Consider the following 25808-nt stretch of genomic DNA (forward strand, 5'->3'; position numbering starts at 1 on the left):
TTTTGTTGATAAACTGAGAGTTCTCCCAAACATATATATATATATATATATATATATATATATATGTATGTATCTAGACTCATACTGGTCGCTACTCAGTTTTATGGTTTGTAACGTAATTAAAAGAGGTTTGTTGTTTACCCAAAAATACACACCGCAACGCAAGTGGTCCATTTTGAGTTTTTGACCATCGAAATATCGAATGGGTCTTAACCAAATATAGCCCATTACCGTCAAATGTGATATGGGCCGTAATGCCTGGCGCCAACCAACTTCCATTACTTATATGAAACGTAATAGATTCTTATTCGACCAACGAACTACAATTTTTTTATTTTGTACAACTACAACCTGTCCCATCAGAGGGCTATTTATTTGTTTTATGGCCGTCTACGTCGCGACCTCGATATTCGGACTACGAAGAAACCACGACGAAGAGTGAAATTTATCTTCCAAAAAAATTATGGGGTCGACAGGGGAGATATCTGAACCGCTGCTGCAGGAGAAGATCTGCGCTGTCGAGTCGGAGGTGGTACCGGAATGGAAGGAGCAGATCACGATCAGAGGGCTGGTGGCGAGTGCTGTGTTGGGAACACTCTTCTGCATCATCACACACAAGCTCAATCTGACTGTCGGAATCATCCCCTCGCTCAATGTCGCTGCTGGTTTGCTCGGTTTTTTCCTTATCAAGTCCTGGACTGGGTTCCTCCACAAATTAGGGCTCCAAGTCGCTCCTTTTACGAAGCAGGAGAACACAGTTATCCAGACCTGCGTCGTGGCTTGTTATGGCCTCGCCTTTAGCGGTAACCATAGACGCACATAAACACCTTCTGCATATGTTTGATTTTGAAATTTACTTTTGTTTGTTTGGAGACGGTGTTTTTTGTAGCCTATTTGTTGATTAATTTGCTATCTTTGAGCCTATAGAAGAAATGAATTTGTTGACAATTGAACTGTGTTCTCTGTAGTAGAAATTGTGATTGTATTCGATTTTGAAAATTTTTGTTTGCTAGATAATTGAATTATCTATTCGAGTCGTGGAAGAAATGATTAAAGAGTTAATGGATAATTCAACTGTATTTTTGTTGGCAGAACTGTAGAAAATTGGTGTTTGGATCAGCTATTGAAGATATACATCTGTTTATGAACAGTTATTATATATTGTTGATTTGAAGTTTGGAATTCATGTTTGTGGTGTGGTATGTTTGTTTTGATGTGGGTTCTGTTGAAATTGCTTATTGACAGGGGGATTTGGTTCATACTTAATCGCGATGGACGAGCGAACTTACCAACTGATCGGTCCTGATTACCCTGGTAACCATGCTGAAGATGTTAAGAACCCAGGCTTGTGGTGGATGATGGGTTTTCTTTTTGTTGTCAGTTTTCTTGGGCTCTTTAGTCTTGTCCCTCTGCGTAAGGTAATTGTTGTTTAGTTAGTATTGCCAGTTGCTGCTGCTGTTTTTACTTATTTTGATGCATGGGTTTGAATGCTCTTTTTTAAACTAAAAGAAACAATCCCTTACTCTTTAGTCTTGCTTTGCTGCCAATTCTTGGACAATTATTTGTGTTATTTTAGGCCTTTATTTCTTTTTAGATTGAACCAATACAGACAAGTTAATTGCATTGTCTTGTCCATTTAGATCTCATGATATAGATTATCTATCAATAATTTGCATCTCTAAGTGAGTACTGGGTTTCTTGATGTGACAGATTTCTTAGGAACAAGTTGTGAATGAACATGTTCTAGAGTAACTTGTGAGGGTCTTATTCTTTTTGGGCTTTACATGAAATAATACTGTATTGCGGCTTGTTTATTACAACATGATTGGGATTTTCATGTGTTCCGACTCCTCCTTGTTTTTCTCTGTGATGACAAGGTTATGGTCATGGACTACAAGCTTACATATCCGAGCGGGACAGCAACTGCAATGTTAATAAATAGTTTTCACACAAATACAGGAGCAGAGCTTGCAGGGTACTGCTCGATTTTCTTAGCAGTGATATTTGGTTTTATTGGTTTCTCTTAATAGCATGTGATTGGAAATACTGTTCATAGAGATATCAATGCTGATGAAAATTATCACAGCAAAACAAATTAAAACAAGGAAACAATGGAAGGACATTTCTTCACTTTTTAGGAGATTTACATAGCGTGAAGTATTCTGCTATTTGTACTCTTATAGACCATGACTAATACTCCTCAAAGTTCATGAATTCAATTATCTTATAACTTTCAAAACAATCTGTCCTCCCCAGGCAAACTAATACTTCAAAAATACTAAATGGTGTATTTTTTGGATGCAACTTTGACAGGAAGCAGGTCAGGTGCCTTGGAAAATATTTGAGCTTAAGTTTCATTTGGAGCTGCTTTAAATGGTTCTTCAGTGGAGTTGGGGATTCATGTGGCTTTGATAACTTCCCCAGCCTTGGTCTGACGCTATTTAGTAACACGTAAGGTTCTTCGGATGTGTTATCCTTTCTCACTCTTTCTAAAGTGCAATCCATCATGCATCATTTGTTATGTTGATGCTCCCCTCCCCCCCCCCCCCCCCCCCCCCCAAAAAAAAAAAAAAAAACCACCAGAACACCACTTTAGTCACTCCATGGTCCATACTAGGAAATGGGCTAATATAGTGTTGCAGTGTTACCACTTACCATGTTCCATAGTGTGCAATGAAATGAGAACCCAAGCATTAATTCCACAGTAAACACTATTTGCTTTGTGGATGGATTTTATCAGTAGTCATCTTGTTGAATGAATTGACTATACAGTATACACCATTGGTTAAGCAGGCTCATGACTTATATTTGGAATCCATTGTGCAACTACTACTGCTTTCTTACATTATGTAGCAATTGAGTTCAAGAGCCCTTTTGACCGTAGAATTATTCTATAACAACTAGAAGCACTGTGGGTCCATTATGCTGTGAGAGTGTGAGTAGGCGAGTAGACAGAAAAAAAAGTGAGTAAAATTCTAGCAGCTTGTGTAATACTTCATGTCAGCATGGAATTGTTTTCACTGAATTGTATGTGTAGTTTTTACTTTTGATCCTTTTAAAATTTTCAACAAAGTGTGAGGAGTTGTGACTTGTCAACTCATAGACCGACTGATTTTACAAGCATGAATCCTCCTAATTACCATTGGAGTGTTGTGAGTTCGTAGGTTGCAGTCCCTTGATGCCTTTCTCAGTTGTAAATTGTAATAAGTGTCTTTTGCATTCACAAAAGATTTATTTCAGTTATGTTTCTAACTTTTAAAGTGAACTATCGCTCCACAGGTTTTATTTTGACTTCAGTCCAACTTATGTTGGTTGTGGTCTTATTTGTCCTCACATCGTCAACTGTTCAACTCTTCTAGGGGCTATCATCTCATGGGGATTTCTCTGGCCTTTCATTTCTAAACGTGCTGGAGACTGGTACCCTGATGGACTTGATAGCAATGACTTCAAGGGTCTTTATGGATATAAGGTATGGTTCACTCCAAATGTGAGCTGAAAGCTCAGAGGCTCAATGCCTTGGCCCTTGGGTCATTTAAGAAGCTCATTTAAATGAATGTTGGGCATGGATACGGTTGCATGCTCCGTCTCTCGCTCCATTCCTTTCTCTCTCTCTCTCAGACTACACTTTTATCATGGTCAAAGAGTCATCTTTTGTATCTCACCGTAAATTATTTCCTACCCCTCATGTTATTTTGTAGGTTTTTATATCAATTGCCATTATCCTTGGGGATGGTCTTTACAACCTCATCAAGATTATATCCATAACCATCAGGGAAACATGCAGCAAAAGCAGCAAACAGCACAATTTACCTATTATCACTGAGAATCAAGGTGAGCATATGTATAGGCCTTCTGGAGAGGACAATTTAATACTTCTTTTTGTGTTGTTTGCATCTTGTGGTGTAATATTGAACTTCATTGTGTTTTCTTATATTGTTTGAAGAATTAATGTTAAACCTGTAGTATCTTCTAAGAATCAACTTCAGTTTCGATAATAAGTCAATTTTCAACGGATTCTGAATTTCCAGCGTTGAGAAGAGAAATAATAATGTTATGCTGAATCGTGATAAAAATTTAAGTCTAGTAAAATTTGCACTAATTTATGATAAAAGGGGGAATAAAGGAAAGAAAAGATTGCTACATTATCCCACTTCAACGCTTTTTATAATTTGGTCAGTGCAGTCGTGTAAAAAGTTATGTAGATTTTTTTTTTTTGTTTCTGAACATATTTTTCCCCTTAAATGCTAGGGCTTAATTGATCCACATTTTTGTATCAGCATAAAAAGATTGCTTATTTTTTCTCCTTGAATTGGCTCCACCTGAAAAATCAATAGTTGCTGTGAAGACTGTCTCATTGCAACTCATTCTCATGTATTTATTGTTATACTGCCATGTTTTGATGACATGGCTCTTTATCAACAAACTAAACCGAAAAAGAAAAAAGAAAAAAGCATGCTTAGTAAATATTTGCAGTCATGCACCAGCAATTATAAAAGCATAAATTTATCTTGAAACTTAAAACATTTTTCATCATATTAGCACTATGTGAAGATGTTCATTGGATACTGTTTATCCTGTTACTTTTTGTATTTTTCCGTGATTAATGTGATTGTGAGTGCTTTAGCAGATGCTGAGAATTCCATATCGCTTATAGAACAGAGGAAAAGAGATGAGGTATTTCTAAAAGACAGGATACCTTCGTGGGTTGCAGCTTCTGGATATGTGGGGCTTGCCGCGATATCGACGGCAACGATTCCAATGATCTTTCCGCCCCTTAAGTGGTATCTGGTTCTATGTTCATACCTTTTTGCTCCTGCCCTCGCCTTTTGCAACTCTTATGGCACTGGACTCACAGACTGGAGCTTGGCGTCAACTTATGGAAAGATTGGATTATTCATCTTTGCTTCATTGGTTGGAAGACATGGTGGCGTTATAGCTGGGTTAGCTGTTTGTGGGGTGATGATGTCCATTGTCTCTACTGCAGCCGATCTCATGCAAGACTTTAAGACAGGTTATCTCACTCTATCATCTGCCAAGTCAATGTTTGTGAGCCAATTGTTGGGAACAGTCATGGGCTGCATTATCGCCCCACTTACATTCTGGCTGTTTTGGACTGCTTTTGATGTCGGGGCACCTGATGGTCCATACAAAGCCCCATATGCTGTCATATTCAGGGAAATGGCAATTTTAGGTGTTGAGGGCTTCGCAGAGCTTCCCAAGCATTGCCTGGCCATATGTGGTGGGTTTTTTGTGGCTGCACTGCTGGTAAACCTCCTGAGAGATGTTACTCCTAAGAATATCTCACAGTTTATCCCGATTCCAATGGCCATGGCAGTCCCTTTCTATATTGGAGCTTACTTTGCAATAGACATGTTTGTTGGGACAGTGATATTGTTTGTATGGGAGCGAATAAATAGAAAAGAAGCAGAGGATTATGCTGGAGCTGTTGCTTCTGGTTTAATTTGTGGTGATGGGATTTGGACGATACCATCAGCACTCCTGTCTCTTTTTAGGGTCAATCCTCCCATCTGCATGTACTTTGGACCCTCTTTGAGTAAGTGAGCGATGGTTCATGCCATAATTGTAGCTGAGCGGTGGGAGTTGCTTCATGTTTAGCATGTATGGTTGGTATGTATTGATGGGATTTGGATAATGTCATCCGCTGTTCTCTCTTTTGTGGTTCAACCATCTCATCTGCGTGTAATCTGGACCTTCTCCGAGTAGCTGAAGGATCCAAAACTTGTAGGTAATTCTATGTTCTTTGAATTTTCTGGTCTATATTGGATTCTGTACATTATAATCCGCATTCTTTCCAGAATATTTATTATAAGCATATTGCCATGGAGAAGAGACTTCGGTTTCTCTCTCCCCTCCCCCTCTCCCCCTCCCTCTCCCTCTCCCTCTCCCTCTCTCCCCTCTAGTGGTGGTGTTTTTTTTTCCCTTTCTAAGGTCCAGTTGTGACCAAGGGGCAGTAGCATTGATCCTTGAAAAATTCTGGCAGTTGTTGAAAAATTATGCGGGGGCAGTTGCTCCAGGTTTAATATGCGGTGATGGAACTTGGACAATACCATCAACAGTCCTTTCTCTTTTCAGGATCAATCCTCCCATTTGTATGCACATTTCTTTTTCCAAAATGTTTGGAAAACAGTTTTAGCCTCCTAAACACAGCTGTTGTCCCCTTATGTGGTAAATGTCAATTTGCCGTCATTTCTTGAGACAATTGGCTTATTTCTTGTCAAGCTTAAATGGGTCTAATTATCTTACTTTTGTTTTTTTTCACTTGATCACGAATCATCTTTTGCCCACAGTAAGAATAAGGTCTTACTAACTGCACTTTTAATGATTAGTTAGCATTTGACAATTGACTACTCATCATCTTCCATTTAATACCCTTTTTGATTTGGTTTGCTTTGTTCCTGAGAGTTCCAGTTGTGTTGTGACCCACATAGGAGTATAATATTGGTTGCTATGCTGATTTTATTTTTTTTTAATCTCAACTATCTATGTACCAAATATATCCTAGAAAAGTTTTTTTTTTAAAAAAAAGAGTACTGAGAAAGGATTGGTCAGTCCCACCCTGTTTTGCTCTGTTTTTGGCATGAAAACAGAGACACCACCAAAAGTAAGTTTGCACAGTATATCAATCACATGGGCAAGATTGTGACTTCCTTATTTGTGCCCTATATATTTCCTTGGTTCACATTTTATGGGATTTATTTCCTAAAAGGATAATATTGCTTAGGAAAACAAAACAAGACAAGCTAGAAACTATCATTGTTGGTGCCCACCAAGTTATATAGTTTAGTAGATTTTGTTCTTCTTGTCTGAATGTTTGTAATGATGAAGCAAAGTGTCCATCTAGCTTAGTCAAATTAAGGTGATCAAGCTGCTTAATTAAGTAGTATATTAACACTTAAGCACTTGCATTGGTCAATCCTGAAGAAAATTAAGGAGATATATGACAAGTATACAATGGTCTAAAGGACAATTTAACAAGGTTTTTAAAACCGGACCGGCTATTAAACAGGAAAAGTCTTCGGTTTACGGTTCAAAGGTTCAATCGGGGTTCAAACCGGGTTTGAATTGGATATATAAGAAAACTTCATAAAAATACAATATATTCAAATAAAGTATCATTTTAAACAAAGAAAGTCTTATGGCCTAATGGTTAAAGACAAAAGATCATGAACCGAACCGAACCGGTCAAAACCGGCCCAAACAAGTGACCGATCACCGGTTGGACCGGTCCGGTTTTCAAAACCTTTCAATTTAATTGGAGAAGATGCTATCCTTTTTATTTTCTTGATTAAAATAAGACTCCTATTAATCATCATTGAAGATTTATTTATAATCTTGAATTCTATCATTACATGCAAATAAAATACATCATTTGAATTCATTTACTCCTTTTTAACAAAAAAAGAAAAGAAGAAGAAGAAGAAAATTGACTCAATTCTACCATATCATATCATATTATATTATCATGTACATGTGTAACATCATTTCAATTACCCTCACTTTGATTCCAACTATTATAGGTACTCACTATTCAGTAGTAAATTAAGGGATCTAATATAATCATACCAACCAGCTAACTTTTGAATTTTCTTACAATAAAAGGCAACTCAGGACCAACCACAATAAGTCAATAGCCAATATATATATATATAGATACACTTTTGCTGTAGACCCACCATACTTATGTATCTATATGTCTTGAGATATTTTACAATTTCCATTCAGAAAAAGGATACTCGATAACTTATGAGCAAATTTGTTTGTGCTGGAAAATTAAAAAAATAATAATAAAAAGAAAAGTCCAACTCCAACTGGAAACCTTTATATTTTAGTTATGGATTGTATTCCACACAGTTACACATGCACTTACCTCAACAATTATTGTTCGCTACTTGTCAGCATTTTGGGTTTAGATTTATTCAACAGATATGCTTATATGATAATTGATTAATTGAAGAAAAAGACATATATAGTGATAAATCACTTTCAAGGCATAATTGACAAATGCTAGAGAAATTGGGCATCTCTGTCATGTGAGAAATTTAAGGGGCTTTCTGTTATTGGTATCCACCACTCAATCTAAGGATTTAATTGCATGCTTTGACAAAAGTTTGTGTGTTTGTGACAATTTCATTACCTCAAATAAAGTATATATGAATTTGGTCCTCTCTCCCTCACACACATGAATTATTATTTTTTTAATCAATAATAATACCATACAAATTTGTTCTTTAGATATTTCATATGGATCTAAACTCGAGCCGTTAAACTCTCATACACAAAAATTTTTCACTTGATAATATATAATAAATTGGGTCACATGAATTATTTATTCAATATAAGAATTTATGTTGAAAGTCGATAAATATATGGTATCTCCAACTAAAACAAATCAAATTATGCATTTGTTTCTTTGTATTATTTATAGTAGAAACAAATCAAATGAGGAACCTTACACAGTTTGTTAATGCTCTTAATGCACCATTCAGCAATCATCCTCTATAGTCCACTCTTTTTTGCATTTTTAAAAGCTTCTCTCCTTAATTCTTGAGTTTTTTTCTTAAAAAAATTTATCCAAAAGATGGCCTACCAAGTGTGAACTAGAAGCAGAAACCCCACAAACCCACTCATGTGCTGCCAGGTGTCATTGCCTGAAGCCTCCACATGGGCATCCTTCCTTTGAGTTCCTTCCCAGAGATGGCAATGGCTTGTCATATTTTGTCGCAGTAATAGCATACAAGAAATGAGTACGGGAAAAATAATAATGGAGAGGAGGGGAGGGAGAATCCATCTCTTCATGGAATTTGTGAATGGGTTTTCGTCAGAAAATATTAGTCGTCTGGATATGGTGAAGTTTGGCACTTGGCAGTTAAAGTGAGCATTTTTATCAGAAAATGTAGTCAAAACAACAGCTACAGTGAAGAAAAAGGTGTAGAAAAGGGAGGCATGTGAGAGACAGAAAAGTCGAGACGCCCTGACTCTGAGTTAATGCGTTTTGACAATTGGGGATGTCTCGATATTTTATTTTAGTTGTCTCTCATTCCTTGCTAAAAACAGTGAAAAGTTCATGAAAGTATAGGACATTTCAGGGTCACCTTCTTCAATCAAACTATCAAAGAGAGGATCCTTCCCTTCCTTTCCCCTCTTCCCTTTTTTGTCTTCCCTCTTCATGGATCCCAAGAACCCCAAAAACCCACATGAAATCCCCGATTTCTTGACCCAACAACAACAGCAGCAGCATCAACCACAGAACAACATGGGAGGGAAAAAACCAGCAGAAGTCAAGGATTTCCAGATTGTGATTGCAGATAAAGAAGAGAGCAAGAAGCAGTTGGCACCGAGGAGGACCTCAAACAAAGACAGACACACAAAAGTTGAAGGTAGAGGAAGGAGGATAAGGATGCCAGCGCTTTGTGCTGCTAGGATTTTTCAATTGACGAGGGAATTGGGTCATAAATCTGATGGAGAAACTATACAGTGGCTGCTACAGCAAGCTGAACCATCGATTATTGCAGCAACAGGTACTGGAACAATCCCAGCCTCTGCTTTGGCGGCTGCGGGTGGTTCTGTTTCGCAGCAAGGGGCCTCTCTTTCAGCAGGACTTCACCATCAAAAGCTGGATGAATTGGGTGGGTCCAGCAGTGGTAGGACAAATTGGGGATTGGTAGGTGCCAATTTGGGGAGACCCCATATTGTGGGAACTCCTCCTGGGTTTTGGCCCCAAGTGGGTGCTGGTGGTGCGTTTGGATTTCGGTCACCACCTATAACAACATCTTCTGCTCCATCAACAGAAAATTTAGGGAGTGAAAGTACAAATTATATGCAAAAAATTGGGTTGAGTGGCTTTGACTTGCCAGTTGCTAATATGGGTCCTATGAGTTTTAGCTCAATTTTGGGTAGTAATCAACAGTTGCCTGGACTGGAGCTTGGGCTGTCACAGGATGGGCATCTTGGGGTTCTGAGCCCTCATGCTTTGAGCCAGATTTATCAGCAGATGGGACAGGCTAGAATGCACCAGCACCAGCAGCCACATGTACAAGACCAGCACCAGCACCAGCACCAGCAGCAACATCAACACCAGCAGCAACAAGGTTCAGCTAAGGATGATTCCCAAGGATCAGGACAGTAGGCCTAAAGCAGTCCTTTGCATTGTTTAGAGAAAAAGACTGAGTCTTTCTTGTAATGGATTTCTGTATTTTATAATTGGAAGAAAAAAAAAACCTGAGAAAAAAGAGACGAGAGAGAATTTTTATAGGAATTGGATTTTGGTTTTGCCCCTTCCTTCTTCTCCACTTGCTGACATTCATGTTCAGGTGCTGCTTCTTGGTCTTCTTGATTCTTGAATTATCTTTCTCTGTGCAAATTCTTTTAGGGTTAATTGTTTGTGGTGCATGTTTTGGTGTGCAATTTTGCAGGTGGAATTGCTGCACAGACAAATAGCTTTGAGTTTGGGCTTAACTTCTTGTTTAATTCAGAGGTGTGTGTATTATAGTGTAAGGCATCTTTTAATTATTTTGTTGCTTTTCTTTTAGGTTTTTTTGGGGTGATGATCAGTTTGTTTGTGAGATTAAACATGGAAATTCCATACTTGTTTCAATTTCTCTTAGATGTAGCGAGGTTTCTTATTTACCAATCTTACACGTTTTGCTGGTGTTCTATTTAATTTGTCTTGTCATTTACTTGTACATAGTGCTTGATGTCTCTATATGCAGCATGTTCTCTACTTCTAATCCCATCTTAAATGGAAAAAATGGCTTCTTTGTATCATAAGTTTTCTCTTAAATTCCATTTCATACCTGTTTTTTTGGTCATCCCAATGGATAATTTTGTTCAATCCAGGGATACACATCTACTTCATCTTAAGAAGTACCAAAACTTGTAACAAATGGTCGTCTTTTGTTTTCTTTTTCTGTTCTTTTTCTAGTTTCAGTGTGACTAGAGATATTAGGTTCTAAGTTACTTTCTTCGCAAAAACTAGTCTACTTCAACATATGATCCGCAAACCCCAGTCTTACCGCCGCACCTAAGCCTTTGAAGATGTTAGACTTCAAATTATATACAGTTTTTATATGTTGAGTTGGAACTCAAAGCTCCTGAAAGCTCTAGTACTGTTGCTTTGTAGGTTTTACTGCCTTTTACATGTGGTGTTGCCAGCTCATCCTATCTGCTATGAATTTGCATGGTTAGTATATCTTCTGTTTAAGTTGGAGTCATGGATCTTTGTGGCAAGGCCCTGGAGCCTTGTCAAACTGCTTATATCTGTCCACACTACTGCGTTCCAGGAAATTATACCACCACTATGCTTACATGGAGAGTGAAATAAAAATGCTAGTACTGCTTACATCTGTCCACACTACTGCGTTCCAGAAATTATACCACCACTATGCTGACACGGAGAGTGAAATTAAAAATGCTGGTACTAGTTCTTAACATATGTATTATGATGCTCACATATAACATCCTGGATGGATTATTAAGCAAAAGCAAGTTTGTATCTGTAGGTTTGACTGCCTTCAAATTACGAGGAATAAGTGGATGATGTATTTAGCTATAAGTTCGACGTCGATGGAAGTGATAAGTCGAGACATGAAGTCTTTAGGATTGGTGGTGAGGATTGTTCTAGATAGTAGTGAAAGGGAAAAGAGAATTCACTATATGGATCCCAGATTCGATAAGGATAAATGCCATGCAGATAACGATGATGATGTGGATTATGTCTTTCGACTTCAAGATCTGAGAATGAAAATGAATTATATTGAGGTGCACTCCAAATATCCAGTGTTCCCTACCTTCTCGTCATTCTTATCTTCTCCATTATTTCTTGAGATATAAGAATGGTGTTTGTCCATTATTTTGACGCTTTTATCACGTCGAACGCAATCATCATCCGAGTTTTTATCCAAAAATTTTCATGTCGGCTACATGTTTCTATCTTTTACTGTTCCTTGTTTAAAGTTCTACTATGAAGATGACGTCAAACTGTATAAAAATAGTTACCCATTCTTTTGTGAAAATGTACTTCTTACTCAGTAGAATCACGCCTGGCATAACATCCTAATTTTCTGGAACTGAGGATGCAAGGAAAACATGTAGGAAAATGGAAAATCAGCCACGTCGCTGCATGCATATTATCCATAAGAGTTGTATTATTGTCAAGCTTGTATGTTTTGAGTACATTACTTGTTTCTCGCTTGTCTTGAAACTTATTTTCTAGGTGTCATTGGCAAGTGGCAACTGTCTTCAGCTGTTCTACAAAGGTAGTCTCTTTCTGCTTTCTCTTTTGGCACTTACTATTTATATGGCAGCCCTTATATTTGAATGCGATAACAATCATAACATGGACATCACCTTTTGCAAGGCATATCATCGCAGTCACATTCCATTTAGTTGGTCTTAATCCTACACTTTACAGATTCCTATTGCCTTTTTTTTCCAGTTTATTCATTGTCTGAGATACTTTCTCCTTCAACAGCTTGATTCTTCAGTGTATGACGTTATTGTAGATTCTGCAGTCCTGTAATCACCGCATATTCCTCTGTTTACTGTCTATGCAATGAACAGTCAAGGGCTCATTTGCAAGTTAGTAATTTTTGTTACTTGGACTTGAAGTAGGCTAGACTGTATAATGACAAAATGTCAAAACCATTGAGGGTCTTGGAGATTTTTTGCTAGTCCAGTTATTTAACGTAAGTTGTTGAAGTGATCTTTTTATGTAGTTCTGTTTCTCTATCAGATGTAGTATTCTCATTTAAGCCCGAACGTGTTTTTGACTTGTTTTATCTTGAAATCTCTTCTTCATATGAACTCTAATGATTCCTTCTTTTTCCTTCTTTTATCATGAAACTTCTTCGCAGTGTATGGGCGTGTGCACAGCAAATATCTACTTCACGAATCACCTATGGGTTATAAGCCCAGTGGCTTCAAAAGCAAGTGGGTCCAAGTTGGGCTGATATGAAAATTTTGGTTGGGCTTTGGTCATCCCACTAGCCTTTGGGTGTGTTGAGAAGGAAACACGGACATACAAAACCAAACTTTATCTACCATAGAAAGATAGAAACTAATTGGCGTATTGTTGCAGTGGTCAGCTGCCATTTAGCAGGATACAATCTACGTCTGGTAGCACTACATGGTTCACATCTTAATTGGCACATCTTCTGTTTCCTCTCCTACTGTGGTTTGGTCTCTAAAGTTTATAGTGTGAGTATTATGGCTTTCCTTCTCTAAATTGGTGAGCTGTTGCACGACCAAGATGGTGGTATTTCTCAAGAATTCAGCTGAAGCTAACACATCACCTATTGCTCCCAGCTCATTGTGTTCATTCCAATCCACTAGACCTGAAATCAGTGGTGATTGACTATCGTGGTGTCTTCCCACCATTATCAGTTCATACTGGTTCTCTATTGATCGAATAACAGCAATAGTTCCTGCTGCATCCATCACCACCTCTTCTATGTACATGACTCGATAATGTCCTGCCAGACTAGTCCTGAACTCGCTCACCACTTCATTGTCAAACTTCCTCTCCTTTGTGTCATCACTTGTAATATTTCCATTCTGAAGGAGCCGAATCAATGTCAAGTTGATATTGCGATGGGTAGCCATCCTTGTAGCTAATGCCAATGCCTCTCTATCATCAGGTCCTCCCAGGAAGAGAATCGCTACCCGGTATGAAGACCAACTTTCCAAGATAGGTCTTGAACTTTTCAGGAGTCCGCGATCGACAAGGATTGCTACAGAGCAGGGTGCCTTGTCAAGCATTTTCCTATTTGTCATCATGACATTCCTTCTGTAGGACTCAATTGCTCCACTGGAATGGAATGTTTTATAGAAAGGAACTATGACAAGATGAGTCCTTTTGTCTAGCGCAATTGTGCACACATCATCATGCATGGTTTTTGTAGGAGAGATTGCAGTGAAAGGATGAACTGAAACATGCCCCTCATTGTTCTGCTCGAAGCATCGGAAAGCCTTCACTATGTGGTTCGAGGTACGGGCGTTTGAAGAGGGTCTCTTTGATAGCTTGTGGTGGATGAGGAGCGGGTTTGCACGGCCAACAAGCTCCACAAGATGGACTACGTAAACAAACAGAGGGCTTCTTTTTGTGGGGTTCAAGGCTTCGAGGAGATTGATAGCAGCAGGAACTTTATTCAGATCATGTATGCAGATCAGCACCCGGAGTTCTGAGTTGGGTTTTGAGTGCATTACAGTTCTTCTTTTGTAAACTACATACCTTCTTGAAGTATCATAGATACTCTTTATGATGGGAGTGATTGCCCCTTGTACTAATACCATCGATGTGCACATAATCACAAAAGACTCGTTGTCAATTGCCTGTAACAACATTGGACAGCCTGGTTCTCAGATCGATTATAGGTGAAATTCATTTATGAATCTTGATGCATTTAGATACATACAGATTAATGAGTCTTTGACGTACCTTGTTTTTCTTCATCATTTTATACAGGCCAAGCTCAAGCACACCCTGCGCATTCAAGACAAGGCCAAGAGTGATAGCATCGATCGTTGGCATTCTGCAGCAGAGTGATGCTACAAATGCTCCTATGAATTTCCCAACTGCACTCATGAGGGCAGTGGATTGAACTGTCAGATAGCTCTTCAATCTAAGGGCAAAAATATTTATCACCAACCCATTTTTGACAAAGAACAGAGGCATAAACAGCCAAGAAGTCATGAGCTCTAGCTTCTCCACCAGAGCTGATCCTATTGGCGGCCCCGCTGGAATAGTTATCCCCAGAATCAAAGGTCCATAGTAAATATGCAAACCAAGAGCCTGACTACAAAATCCTGTCACAAGAACTGCTGCAAATAGCACAATTACATGGCTCTCTCTTATTGGTTCACCCTCCGGGTTATGCCGAATCATCCACATAGCCAGAGGGCGAATAACAAAGATGACGGCAACTGCAACCGCGATGCTATTAGAAATTGTCTGCAGAGCTTGGTAACTGTCATGGGGTGATTGATGCAACATAACACTTGTTGTTACCAGAAAGAAACTGCACAAGTTACTAACCATTGAGGAAGACATTGCCACTCTTCCGAAATCAGAGTTTATGATCTTGAGCTCGGAAAGGAAGTAAGCTACAACCGGGAAGGAAAGTGCAGACTCCATCTGCGCCACCACAGGAAGTGACTTGGCTACATTCGGGTCTAAACTGACATTTTGCTTCATGAGGAAGGACCAGCCAGTGCTTAGAAGCATGGACACAGCCACAGTAGCAAACCCAATAGCGGACGTCTTTTTGTTTATTTTCATTACCACCCAAGGATCCATATTAACTCCAATGAGGAAGAAGTAGAACATATATCCGAAGCCAGAGAGCACGTCAAGAAGTATAATGCCTCTCAGAGGGAAAATGGTGCTTGAAAACGTGAAATTCCGGCTGAGAATGGATGGACCAAGTATTATACCACCCTGGAGTGGCCAAGATAAACATTCAAAACCTAGAACAATAATGGGTTGCCAATCTTACGATAAAAAGCTCGATGTCAATGCAAATGAAAGGAAGAAGATGGATGAGAAGTGTAAAGCTTACTAAAATTTGTGAGACGACGATGGGCTGGTTGAGAGGCCTGAGGAGCCTAGAGATGAGAAGGATGGCCAGAGAAGCGAGAGAAAGCTCCAATAAAAGAAGAGGAACCGAGTAACCAAGAGGGTTGGAATGGTTGAATATGCCTTTGGAATCTGTCCTCCCCACGGCAGTGCAAATGGTGGTGAAGTTTCTGACCGGACTCGCTGTTTCCCCTGCGTATGTAACAATGTCATCGGGCTCCATGATGATGGAACCCATGATTGAATCTCTCCAGCTTGGTTCTGGTAGGTCCTTTACTCCTTTTTACGGTGGAGGAACCAGAAGACGTCCGCAGAGAGAAATGTTAAAAGAGAGAAACGAGAGAGAGAAGTGGGAAAAACAGGTGATGGTTGGACAAGAAACAACCTCAAAATCATGGGTGATCAATTAACGTTTGACGGAGTTTGTTGTCTGGCTATAGCAACGTGTTGCTTAGTTTTTGTTAAAAGGCATCCAAATTAAGATGTCCCATGCAGTCTTAATAGCTACACCATCGAAATGGATTACATACCCCTTCTCTCTAATCAACTCTGTATATACATATTGAAAATGCTAAGCATCCAATGTGTTTTTTCTCCCCCCAACTATTCTAAATGCATACATGATCAATGGTAAATCGTGATCTTCTAAATGCACACATGATCGATGTTAAATCGTTATCTCCACATGAAATCGTGTACGTCCATCTCGACATTTAGAAAACATATACTGACATCCGGGATAGCCGGGGCAAAACACATTGGGCCATGAGACATTAAGACTTATTCGTGCACGCATGATCGATGTTAAATCGTGATCTTTTAAATGCGTATATAATTGATGTTAAATCGTGTACGTCCATCTCGACATTTAGAAAACATCCATCTCGACATTTAGAAAACATATATCGACATCTGGGATAACCGGGACAAAACACATTGAACCGTAAGACACTAAGACTTATTAGCGAAAGAGAAAGCAAGACACTAGGACTTATTCTTCGTTAGGTGTAAACGTTAAATTGCCATATCCAAATTCGTGAAAGAGAAGGCAAGTCTAGTCTTTTACTTAAAAGTTGTTTTTATTTATTTATTTTTCCTTCAATTTGGCAGAAACAATAACTTCTAAGGAAAGAACACACTCGTTGCTGGCGCAGCATTGGCAACGATGTTATCATGGAGAGTAAAAATTTGTTATATGCATTCGTATACACGGACCTCAAACAACAGAAGCGAGAACATCATTCTGCTCCATCCTGAACTATTACATGAAAGAATGAACGAATTTCATAACTATGCTTTACAGTAGACTTCTTTGGCAAGTCTTTCTCTTGGAGAATTATGACATCATACTCTTATGGCCCTTGATCGCCTTTGCAATCAGCAATATTTTCTGCACAAGCTGAAACAGACTAAGTTACTTCTTGGTACTTCTTGTGACAAAACGGATTTAAAGATCAAATGTGGAAAGTCAAAATGTCAATGTTCTCTTCCTAAGAAAAATTGGCGAAACAAATGCTTTGTTCGCAAGCGGACTGGTCATTTTGCTCGGAATTGTCCACAAAAGGCTAAACGTACACAACTGATTCAACAAATAAGCTATCACTGTGCTGACTATCATCCTGATGACGATGATATTGAATCCTTGTATTCTTTAGTTGATGATCCTATGGATGCTCAACTAGCTCTGCTCTATGATGATGATGCAGCCTAGATCTGTACAGAGAGTTACTAATCTACAAAATTGGATGAGAATTTACCAAAGATTTACATCATATGCCAAAAGTTCAATCGTCAAGGCGTTGGATTTCACCCATCAGGATCCGGTTGCTGGAGACCTTGAAGCCAAGGAGAGCAGGGTCTATTTGCCTCCCTTTTTTCCCTTTCTTTTTAACATTTTTACCTGTAACTGCACCTGCAGCTCCATCACAAGAATCCATCGTAGCAGCATTTAATTCTTCAGCATCCAAAGGAACTGGTTTCTTGAGCATGTCAATAAATGATGCCTCTGATACAACAGCATCACTGCAAGATGAAGTCCTCCGGAAATGAACCTCTCTACTCCCAGATGCCTGTATTCGAGCATTTTGGGCAGCCCCAGTGGACGCACGATTCACATCTGAATTATCAATCCTACTAAATCAGCCACAATTGACAAATTGAAAAGTGAGAATACAGCTTGATGAGAAATGTAAAATACCATCTGAAGTTGCAATGTTGGTTGAATTTTTCAGCTTAATTAGTGGGGAGGAAGCCAGCTCTGATGAAACATCCCGTGAAGATAGAGCCAGAGATATAGGCGGGCGTCTATTTGAAGCAAGCCCCTTGCTCAAAATTGACGACTGTCTGTTGAAAACAGTACAGTATTCCTTAATATCGTAAAAAGTATAAAACATTGTAATTAAGGGTGCAAGATTGCTGCAATTACACTTCCAGAAACATACCAACTTAAAAACCCAATTCCATAAAGAATTATGTGCCAACAAGTAATTTGGAAGTTTAAACACAGATAATATCAACGACGACATCACCACCCAATCATTATCCACAGAAAAGAGAGAGAATAGCAGAAAGTGAAAAATGGGCATTATAATAAGAACTGATTTATCCGTACAAGGTACAACTTCCAAATACATCACCATAAGAGGTGAAAAAACAGTGGAACTCTTACTCATAAGCAAATAACAACCAATAACCATTAACAGGTCAAAACACCTAACATAAATTCAGAAAAATACTATGCTGCAAGACAGCAGAAAAGATTTACCTGTCATTGAAAACTTCCTCTTCAACTGATTTATCCAATCCCATATCATAGCTGTACAGGCTTCCATTTCCACCTGCCCCATTCAAAAGTGATTTAACACCATTGTCATAGGAAAAAAATATTTAAAAAAGATGAATGTCAAACAAATTACCAGCACTACTTATAGAACCATGCCTGCTATGTGCATTAATAGGCAACTCTCGAAAATCCATGGCACCTTCTGCTTCTGCCACCAAGTCGTTTTCCCTCTCCAAAAATGACCTGTTCATTGCAGTTATGCCTTGAGAATCATTCCTCCTCCCCTTTCCATCCCGCTCTACAATGCCTCTCCCAGTCATATCACTATCACCTGACATGAACGAGTCTTCTAATAATGCTGCAGAATTCGATATGAGAGGCAACCCTTCACTGTTTCCCTGATGGTTAAATTGTCTGTTCATTGCCTCAAAGACCAAACGATCTTGCAAAGAAACACTAGAGTTAGAATTCTGAAGCCCTTCCACAAGTGAGTTATTCATGCTAGCTTTTTTACCTGTGAAACGATTAAATGGAACACGTGAAGAAAATGACTCGGAAATTGGTTCAAGGATTTCCCCAGTATCAGAAGATGATATATGATGTTCAGGATCAACTTCCGATGATTGCATAGACTGAATACACGATTTCTGGTGAAGGTCCATCAAAGCTTGCTTGGAGTTTTCCTCGTGAGTTCCAGCTAACCCCCACATATCTAAATCAGGAGAAATTATGGTACTGTCCGGAAATTTTCTTTGCCTCTCAGCTTCAAGATGCAATTGTTGCATCCTTCCTTCAATCGAGCTATTGTCTAGTTGCCTGTTATTTCCAGAGAGTTCCATTGCCATAGCTTGTGGATGAGAACCACAAAAGTCATCAAGAACTTGTCGACCAACAGCAGATGCACTAGAAGTGAAAGAACTCAACCGGTCAGCAGAGTGCATATATAAATGTTCTAAATCTAGACCTCGGGCAGATGCGTTTGCATTGTCCAACTTTATCCCTGAATTAACAGCGGGAAGAGAAATTGACCTGTCAAATGCTTGAGAGTTAGGCTCATAAAACCCACGCTGATGATGCTCTTGTAAAATATGACCCCTGTTACTGTGAGCCAACTGCTCTTCATGAGAAGGAAACCTCTGTTGTTGCTGATAAAAATCTAAAGTATTAATTCCTGCAGAAAAAGAATGATGACCACCAGCATGATCCCGCTGAAAGTGACCAGTTTCATCAACCAACCACGGCCCACCAAAATGCCTTTCCCCGTCCATTCCCAATTGCTGCCTCAATTCCATAGATAACCGCTGAACCTCAAACTGTTGCTGCCGCAAACGAAGTTCGCGTTCTGAGGGATGCATTTCACCATGCTTCACTTGTGATAGGAGGTCCAAATAATGAACCTCCCGTTCCCGAAGTGCACTTTGACTGATCTCTGCTTGGAATATCTGCTCCAATGACGGATCAAAATGCCTTGAAGTATGAGAATTCTGTTGTAGTTCTCGAAGAAGTAGCATCCTCAACTGCGCCTGATCAAGAAAGTTATCTTTCACAGGATCCATATTTGGCTGCCCATAACCAATATCAGACATTGGATGCTGCAGCATTTGTTCAAAAAGCAATTGCTGAACTTGAGACTGATGTTGCTGTTGTTGTTTCTCCAGTAATTTTATTTGATGGTGACGGAGTTGCTCTTGTCGCTGTTGCTGCTGCATCAGCAGTAGCCTCTTCTGTTGTTGAAGCTCAAATTGCCGCTGCTGCTGTTGGAGCTCAAGTTGCCGCTGCTGTTGAAACTGAAGTTCCAAAAGCCCGTCCATATTTGGGAATGGATAATGGACCGAAGACTGGAAATTAGGAAGCTCACTAGGAGTAAAACCTGGCATCTGATCCTCCTCCAACCCAGAGGTTTGTGCAAAAGGATGAGAAGATAAAAGATCATGTCGCTGAAGTTGTTTCTTCTGCAATTTCTGAGCCATCAAGTGATTTGCCAAGTCAAAATCGTTGAACTCTTGTTCCCTGTGAGATATGTGTTGGGCATCTATTGGCCCAGAATTTATGTTTGGACCAGAAAATTGTTTGTTTTTATAATCACTAGACCGCGTCCCCACAAGTGGAATTTGGTCAGCCATCGCACCAAAAGACCTGTGACTAGTAAAACCAGTGTCTTTCTCAAAGAAAGAATCTCTCCTGTGATCCTGTTCACCCACACCAGTAACAATATTTGATGTCTGATCACCCCTCAAATGAGAATTGCTCCTGAGTTCAGACAATGGCAGACCAAATGGAAGCAACCTATCATCCTGATGTTGAGGCAAGCTAGTTTCTGAAAATTTAGTCGCAAGGGAAGACTGACCAGTGGGATTGGAAACTGAATCATGCCTGTCATCAGGTCCCATCAAGGGGATACTAGTACTACTTCTAGGCCTTCCAGGAAAGACAATCTCTGCATGGAACAGAAAATATAAGCAATTGAAAATGACAATAGATAAAATAGACAGCAGTAATGCCAAGTTATGCCACTTACCTTCATCTTGAGCAACAAAATTTCTGAAGCTTTCATCATACTGGACATCGGTGCGATAACTGTGGTCAGGTGCTCCAGCCTCAACACTAACACTTGACATCACATCAAATCCAGATGAAGACCAATGCTGGTTCTCCCTATAATCCAACCCCTTAAAGTCAGAAGCAGAAGCAGGATCCAGTGCACTTTCCTCCAAACTGCCTCCCACAAAATCAGACAGTGTTGGCCTAGTCGGTAAATCAGCACTGGAAGCAGACCTAGATTTGATTTTCAAATGTGGCATGACCTCACCAAGTTCTTGAAAAGACAATTGCTCAGGGGCATCAGACAAACGGACTAGTAGGTCGGTTCCAAAATATCCTTGCTCAAACCATGTAATGATGTCGATCCCCAAGTATGGTCCCTGTATATTTCCTTGCGGATCAAGATAGTACAGACTTAACTCCTCTGGTGGGATACCACTTTCCAATGAAGGTCCTTCATCACCCCTCTTTAGTCGGAGTGAGTCACCACTCAAATTTTGATGCAGAGAAGAAAAGTCATAAAAGGAATTTGAATCATCAGGAAGCTGGCTACCAATTTCAAAAGAAGTAGGACCATCAATATCTCCCAACTTAGAGTTAGCAGAAAAATCCATATCTACAGCTGCTATTTTACTGGAGACCGTGAGTTCACGAACACTGTTTCCTGGCCCACTCTCTATTGCATTATTAGAAACATCATTCGCAGCCAGTTTCTGTTCACCTTTAAGTGCATCCCTCTCTGATACAGGAAATATCATAATTGGCAATATTGACATCTTCAACTTGATAGGATCTGAATGTTCAATTAAAAGATATAAATAAATAAAAAAGTTCCCTTACCCTCAGTCATAACAAACTGAGTACCAGACACATGAGATGCCTCAACATCACCTTTGCAGAACCTATTTACACCAGCCTTGTTAGAAGAATCTATAGTTTCTTTAGCATCAGTCAAGGAAATCTGCTTCTCCTTGGCCTGTTTCTCCTCTGCTAAACTAACATCATTAATGCCTGAATGAATAATAAAAACTATGTATTAGAATAAACCCAAAGAATTCACTAGAATACAGTCCAAGAAGATGCCACCCAACATACCTGTACTATTATCATTTAACATTGTATACTTGTCTCTAACTGATTCACCAAAAACCCCACTGCTTGTAATTTTTCCCGACCATATCTTTCCAAGGACAGACTGCAAAAGGCAAATACTCCAATTTCAAGAAATGTCGATTACAAGTTATGTTAAAAAATATCCTCTCAGGCTCGCACATTAAGTATCATTCACATACCTCTTCTTCTATATTGGGAACAACAAAAGCCAATGGCTTAACAGGGTCTACTTGAGTTGCTGGCAATAAATGATCCATCCCTTCAGGTATGGCAGTAAAATTTGGAGCAGACTTCTGATTACGGTAGATATCAAGAAGTTTTCCCCTTGGATAGCAGTACTTGCCATTCTTAACCGAAAGAAGAGACCCTATACCAGGAGCACAGGGAGGCATGCCAATTTGCAAGCTCCCATTACCAGTAGCCCTTCCTCGTCCAGGAGCAAAACGTGTATTAGAGCCCTCCACTCGTCCTCTCTCCAAGCCAAAACCTGGCGCAGTACGATATGCAGCAGAGCCAACCGCATGAACTTCCATAAGATGGCGTGGCCTCCACTTGTCACGAGAGTCATTGTCACGTTCAGAAGCCACCCGGTTGTTGCCGACAATGTTTTGTTTGTCATTGTCTTCCTTTTCCGCATCTGTCCTCTTCTCATTTCGAATATCCTTCTCTTTTTCTTCTGGGCCCCACCTTGATGACCACTTGCTGTCTCGCCGGGAGTCATGGTCAGAATTACGGTTAGCAACGTCATGCCAACGATCTGAAGACATGACTCTGCTCTCAGAGTTATACCTAGCTGACATGGCATCAACACGGTGATCATCTTTTTTGCGATTTCTACCAAGCGGGACCGTTTCTCTCTCTTCCTCACGCCAGCGGCGACCGCTGTCAACCTCAGCAGAAGCCCTCCGCCAGTCTTTCTTTTCCTGAGATCCATCTAAATGCCAGCTTTCTTTCAAGTTGGGGTCAGCAAGGTTTCCATGTGCTAAAGTGTTTGGTGAACGTGTGTCCTGCATTATCATGAAAGAATTAGAAGAGACATGTCAAACACGCAATAAGGAGAAAAGGTATACTTGTTTAACATTAGCCCAGGGGATTTATACTTAATTAAGTAAAGATTCTACTCCAATGCAAAAATAAGGATAAGGTATATGGAAGTTAGAGATATATGTGCATCGTGCTCCTACCATCAGCTATTACAAAGGAAATAGTTAAAAAGATACCCCCCCCTCTCCAACACCCACACACCCCACCCCAAAAAAAAGGAAATAAACATTTTTTAAGTTTTAACAGCAATAAACCGTTTACCATAGGAATTTGCATAAATAAGAGAGACACAGGCTTAGAGCATACCAATAGAAATTTGTTCATAGCAAGCCTGAAAATGTGTCTATAGAGTTTTTTTTTTTTTTTAAATCCAATCTGGTCCTCATTACCAGTATAGTCAAATAAATAGTATATTAACAAGACGTGAATCAAAATGAAAGAGTTGAGGAGAAACATACCCCTGTTGTTCCACTACCTAACATCTTAGAATCCATTGGCTTAGCATAAAGCCATTGTGGAGAAAGAGGAATGCTGCTCTCTGAAGTCACTCGATCTGCAATTACAGCCATCATAAAGCAACAATGCAGTAATTAACTGCTTGATCCATAACGAAAAATGTAAATAAAAAAAAGAGTCTAGGAGTGTACATTATCAAAGGAGCCAAGAGAACTAATATAAAGGCCAGTGGCCTGTGTTCCAACAAAACCAAGTTAAGATACAAACAAACTACCTTTAGCCTCATCAAGCAATCCCATAAGATCCTTGTCCTCGCCATTTCCTACCCAGGCTTCACCTAGTGGAACGGATTTAGCAAACAATAAATATAAACTTTAGCTGCCCCCATTAATTACAATGTGGAAAATAAGCTCAATTGATACAAAAGACAATAGTGTCATGAAGGCCTGACTGCCCCCATTAATTACAATGCGGAAAATAAGCTCAATTGATACAAAAGACAATAGTGTCATGAAGGCCTGAACTAACAATGCAAATACCTACATCACCTCACTAAAATATAGCAATTCCAATTAGCTTAAATAACACAAATTCACACTCTATCTTCCAAAATCCACAAAATAAAAGGAAAAATAAACAGTACGCCAAAAGTATGAGCAGATAAAACCATAAGATGGGAGCCGAACAAAGAACACTAAAAAAAAAGAATGTTTAGAGGGAAGAATAAGTTCCTTCCATAAACCCTGCAAAACCTAACGAGTACGACCACAGGCACAACAAACAATAAAACAGATGATCGGTCCTGGAAAAGCAAACATACGTACGTATTATTATCATATGTACATTAACATAGGACGGCTTAATCACGAGAGATCACAGATCCATCGGATATAATCACATCAGCAAAACATATTAATGAGCAAAATGAATTCAAATGATACAAATGCAATTTAACAAGAGACGGAAGACAAATTAGGGGAGACTAAAGAAAAGTAACAACCAATACCTTTAACGGAGAAGCGCTCATCAGGAGACTTGGAGGAGAAGAGATCTTCGGGAAGATTGAGCTTTCCGTCAGCCATCGCCGTCAAGCACAACAAAAATTGCACGGTTATGAAAACCAGAAATCCAAGATCACAGAGAGAGAGAGAGAGAGAGAGAGAGAGAGAAGTAGATAGCGATAGCTTGGAAAGAGACCGACAGTGGGAGCGAGAGAGATATATGGGCTTCTAGGGTTCGAGAGAATTGCAGAGGCAAAGGAGGGGCAAAAGAATGAAGGTGAGGTTTTGTGTGTCTTACTTTGATGAGAAACAAACAACCCAACCAAAGGCAGCTAGTTTTCTTTTTTCTTTTTTTGTCCTCTCGTCTGCAGTGCAGGATTACCGTAAAAGAAGCAATAAATATTATCAGCTTTACGTTTTATTTATACATTAGTAGTAATAATTAATTAACTATCTCCTAAAATACTTTTTACTTATTCTATTGCGACCTGCAGTTTGCAAAGATATTTTTGGTTCACAGGAGTGTAGAAACTGGAAAAAGCTGTTTTTCTTTTTTTTTTATCTAAAAGATTGAATTTAAGATAATATCAAACAGGCATTATGGTTCCTTGTCGAGAAAGTTGATAATTGGCCTTTCAATAGAGACAAATAATCTTAAGAACGAGAATGGAATAAAAAAAAAGTCCAATTAGATTATTAAAGAGGGGAAACTAAAATCTAACGATGAAAGTGGGCCTGGCCGTCCGCGGGCGGCTCACAGGCGGCCCGTTTGAGGCCCGGCCCAAACTCGGCTTGAAACACAAAAGAGCCGAGCTCGGGCCTATTTTGAAGCCCGCTTGGTTAAACGGGCCGAGCTTGGGCAACTCTTCCTTCTAGTTGCCTCTACAGTTCTAACTTCTACCATTTCTAATCCCTAAATCCAATCTAGAGAGAGGGAGAGAGCCAGTGCCATCGTGCGTGCTTGGTGTCATCAATCACGATCGACAACCGTAATGCGACGCGATGAAGCTCAAAAACTCTCCGAGAGATGATATGGCTAAGCATAGAAGGTTTTATCTCTCTCCTCATCTTCTTGTTCGGGTGGAGGCAACTCTCTTCCACTTGGGCCTCTCCAGTGGTGGTGAATCTGCATGATAAGTTCTTACTAGCTAGCAAGTGGATTGAATTTATGTTGTTGATGTATCATTGTAATGCTAATGCTTGATGTATATTGGGGATTGAATTTATCTTGTGGTATTGCCTCTGACATAACATGAGAATTGAATATCAGAGATTGGAA

The 25808-nt window shown here is 39.4% G+C and overlaps 4 protein-coding genes across 9 annotated transcripts; 2 read left to right on the forward strand and 2 right to left on the reverse strand.

Annotated features, from left to right (window-relative positions):
• Positions 1-335: 335 nt before the first annotated feature.
• LOC120016859 (probable metal-nicotianamine transporter YSL6) lies at positions 336-5861 on the forward strand. Of its 2 annotated transcripts, none has more exons than XM_038869805.1 (7): positions 336-803; positions 1246-1418; positions 1878-1975; positions 2314-2451; positions 3280-3469; positions 3699-3831; positions 4625-5861. In XM_038869805.1, exons 1-7 carry the CDS (start codon positions 464-466, stop codon positions 5560-5562), a joined length of 2010 nt encoding a protein of 669 aa, XP_038725733.1. In that variant the 5' UTR covers positions 336-463; the 3' UTR covers positions 5563-5861. The 2 variants fall into 2 exon arrangements, with proteins under 2 accessions (XP_038725733.1, XP_038725734.1); XM_038869806.1 differs by having other exon boundaries at positions 4628-5861.
• Positions 5862-8973: 3112 nt separating this feature from the next.
• LOC120016423 (transcription factor TCP20-like) lies at positions 8974-10656 on the forward strand. 2 transcript variants are annotated; one of them, XM_038869193.1, is made up of 2 exons: positions 8974-10331; positions 10434-10656. In XM_038869193.1, exon 1 carries the CDS (start codon positions 9188-9190, stop codon positions 10145-10147), a length of 960 nt encoding a protein of 319 aa, XP_038725121.1. In that variant the 5' UTR covers positions 8974-9187; the 3' UTR covers positions 10148-10331; positions 10434-10656. The 2 variants fall into 2 exon arrangements, with proteins under 2 accessions (XP_038725121.1, XP_038725122.1); XM_038869194.1 differs by lacking the exon at positions 10434-10656 and having other exon boundaries at positions 8979-10066; positions 10097-10300.
• A 2217-nt stretch (positions 10657-12873) lies between these two features.
• LOC120016424 (cation/H(+) antiporter 15-like) lies at positions 12874-16220 on the reverse strand. The gene is made up of 3 exons (XM_038869196.1): positions 15576-16220; positions 14456-15454; positions 12874-14349 (listed from the first exon to the last, which is right to left on the reverse strand). Exons 1-3 carry the CDS (start codon positions 15828-15830, stop codon positions 13150-13152), a joined length of 2454 nt encoding a protein of 817 aa, XP_038725124.1. The 5' UTR covers positions 15831-16220; the 3' UTR covers positions 12874-13149.
• Positions 16221-16736: 516 nt separating this feature from the next.
• Positions 16737-24850, reverse strand: LOC120016569. 4 transcript variants are annotated; one of them, XR_005472003.1, is made up of 13 exons: positions 24535-24850; positions 23803-23865; positions 23531-23625; positions 22208-23035; positions 22011-22110; positions 21756-21926; positions 20893-21654; positions 18889-20811; positions 18508-18816; positions 18357-18429; positions 17790-17935; positions 17305-17708; positions 16737-16899 (listed from the first exon to the last, which is right to left on the reverse strand). XR_005472003.1 is itself a non-coding variant. In XM_038869406.1 (13 exons), the coding sequence occupies exons 1-12, from the start codon at positions 24608-24610 to the stop codon at positions 17377-17379; spliced, it is 4878 nt and encodes a 1625-aa protein (XP_038725334.1). In that variant the 5' UTR covers positions 24611-24850; the 3' UTR covers positions 16737-16982; positions 17350-17376. The 4 variants fall into 4 exon arrangements, 3 of the variants coding, with proteins under 3 accessions (XP_038725334.1, XP_038725333.1, XP_038725332.1); XM_038869406.1 differs by having other exon boundaries at positions 16737-16982; positions 17350-17708; XM_038869405.1 differs by having other exon boundaries at positions 16737-16991; positions 17350-17708.
• Positions 24851-25808: the final 958 nt, after the last annotated feature.

Source organism: Tripterygium wilfordii, chromosome 15 (assembly GCF_013401445.1).
Source record: "Tripterygium wilfordii isolate XIE 37 chromosome 15, ASM1340144v1, whole genome shotgun sequence".
Taxonomy (NCBI): Eukaryota; Viridiplantae; Streptophyta; class Magnoliopsida; order Celastrales; family Celastraceae; genus Tripterygium; species Tripterygium wilfordii.

Bases quoted from the DNA above. Each gene is read 5' to 3' on its own strand.
- LOC120016424 (XM_038869196.1), bottom strand. From the start codon at position 15,830: ATGGGTTCCATCATCATGGAGCCCGATGACATTGTTACATACGCAGGG. The intron at 15,455-15,575 runs GTAAGCTTTACA...TGGCCACTCCAG, and splicing joins TCGTCGTCTCACAAATTTTA to GGTGGTATAATACTTGGTCC. The intron at 14,350-14,455 runs GTACGTCAAAGA...ATGTTGTTACAG, and splicing joins AAATGATGAAGAAAAACAAG to GCAATTGACAACGAGTCTTT.
- LOC120016423 (XM_038869193.1), top strand. From the start codon at position 9,188: ATGGATCCCAAGAACCCCAAAAACCCACATGAAATCCCCGATTTCTTG.
- LOC120016569 (XM_038869406.1), bottom strand. From the start codon at position 24,610: ATGGCTGACGGAAAGCTCAATCTTCCCGAAGATCTCTTCTCCTCCAAG. The intron at 23,866-24,534 runs GTATTGGTTGTT...CCGTTCCACTAG, and splicing joins TGAGCGCTTCTCCGTTAAAG to GTGAAGCCTGGGTAGGAAAT. The intron at 21,655-21,755 runs GTAAGGGAACTT...TTCCTGTATCAG, and splicing joins TCAGTTTGTTATGACTGAGG to AGAGGGATGCACTTAAAGGT.
- LOC120016859 (XM_038869805.1), top strand. From the start codon at position 464: ATGGGGTCGACAGGGGAGATATCTGAACCGCTGCTGCAGGAGAAGATC. The intron at 1,419-1,877 runs GTAATTGTTGTT...TGTGATGACAAG, and splicing joins GTCTTGTCCCTCTGCGTAAG to GTTATGGTCATGGACTACAA. The intron at 3,832-4,624 runs GTGAGCATATGT...TGAGTGCTTTAG, and splicing joins TATTATCACTGAGAATCAAG to CAGATGCTGAGAATTCCATA.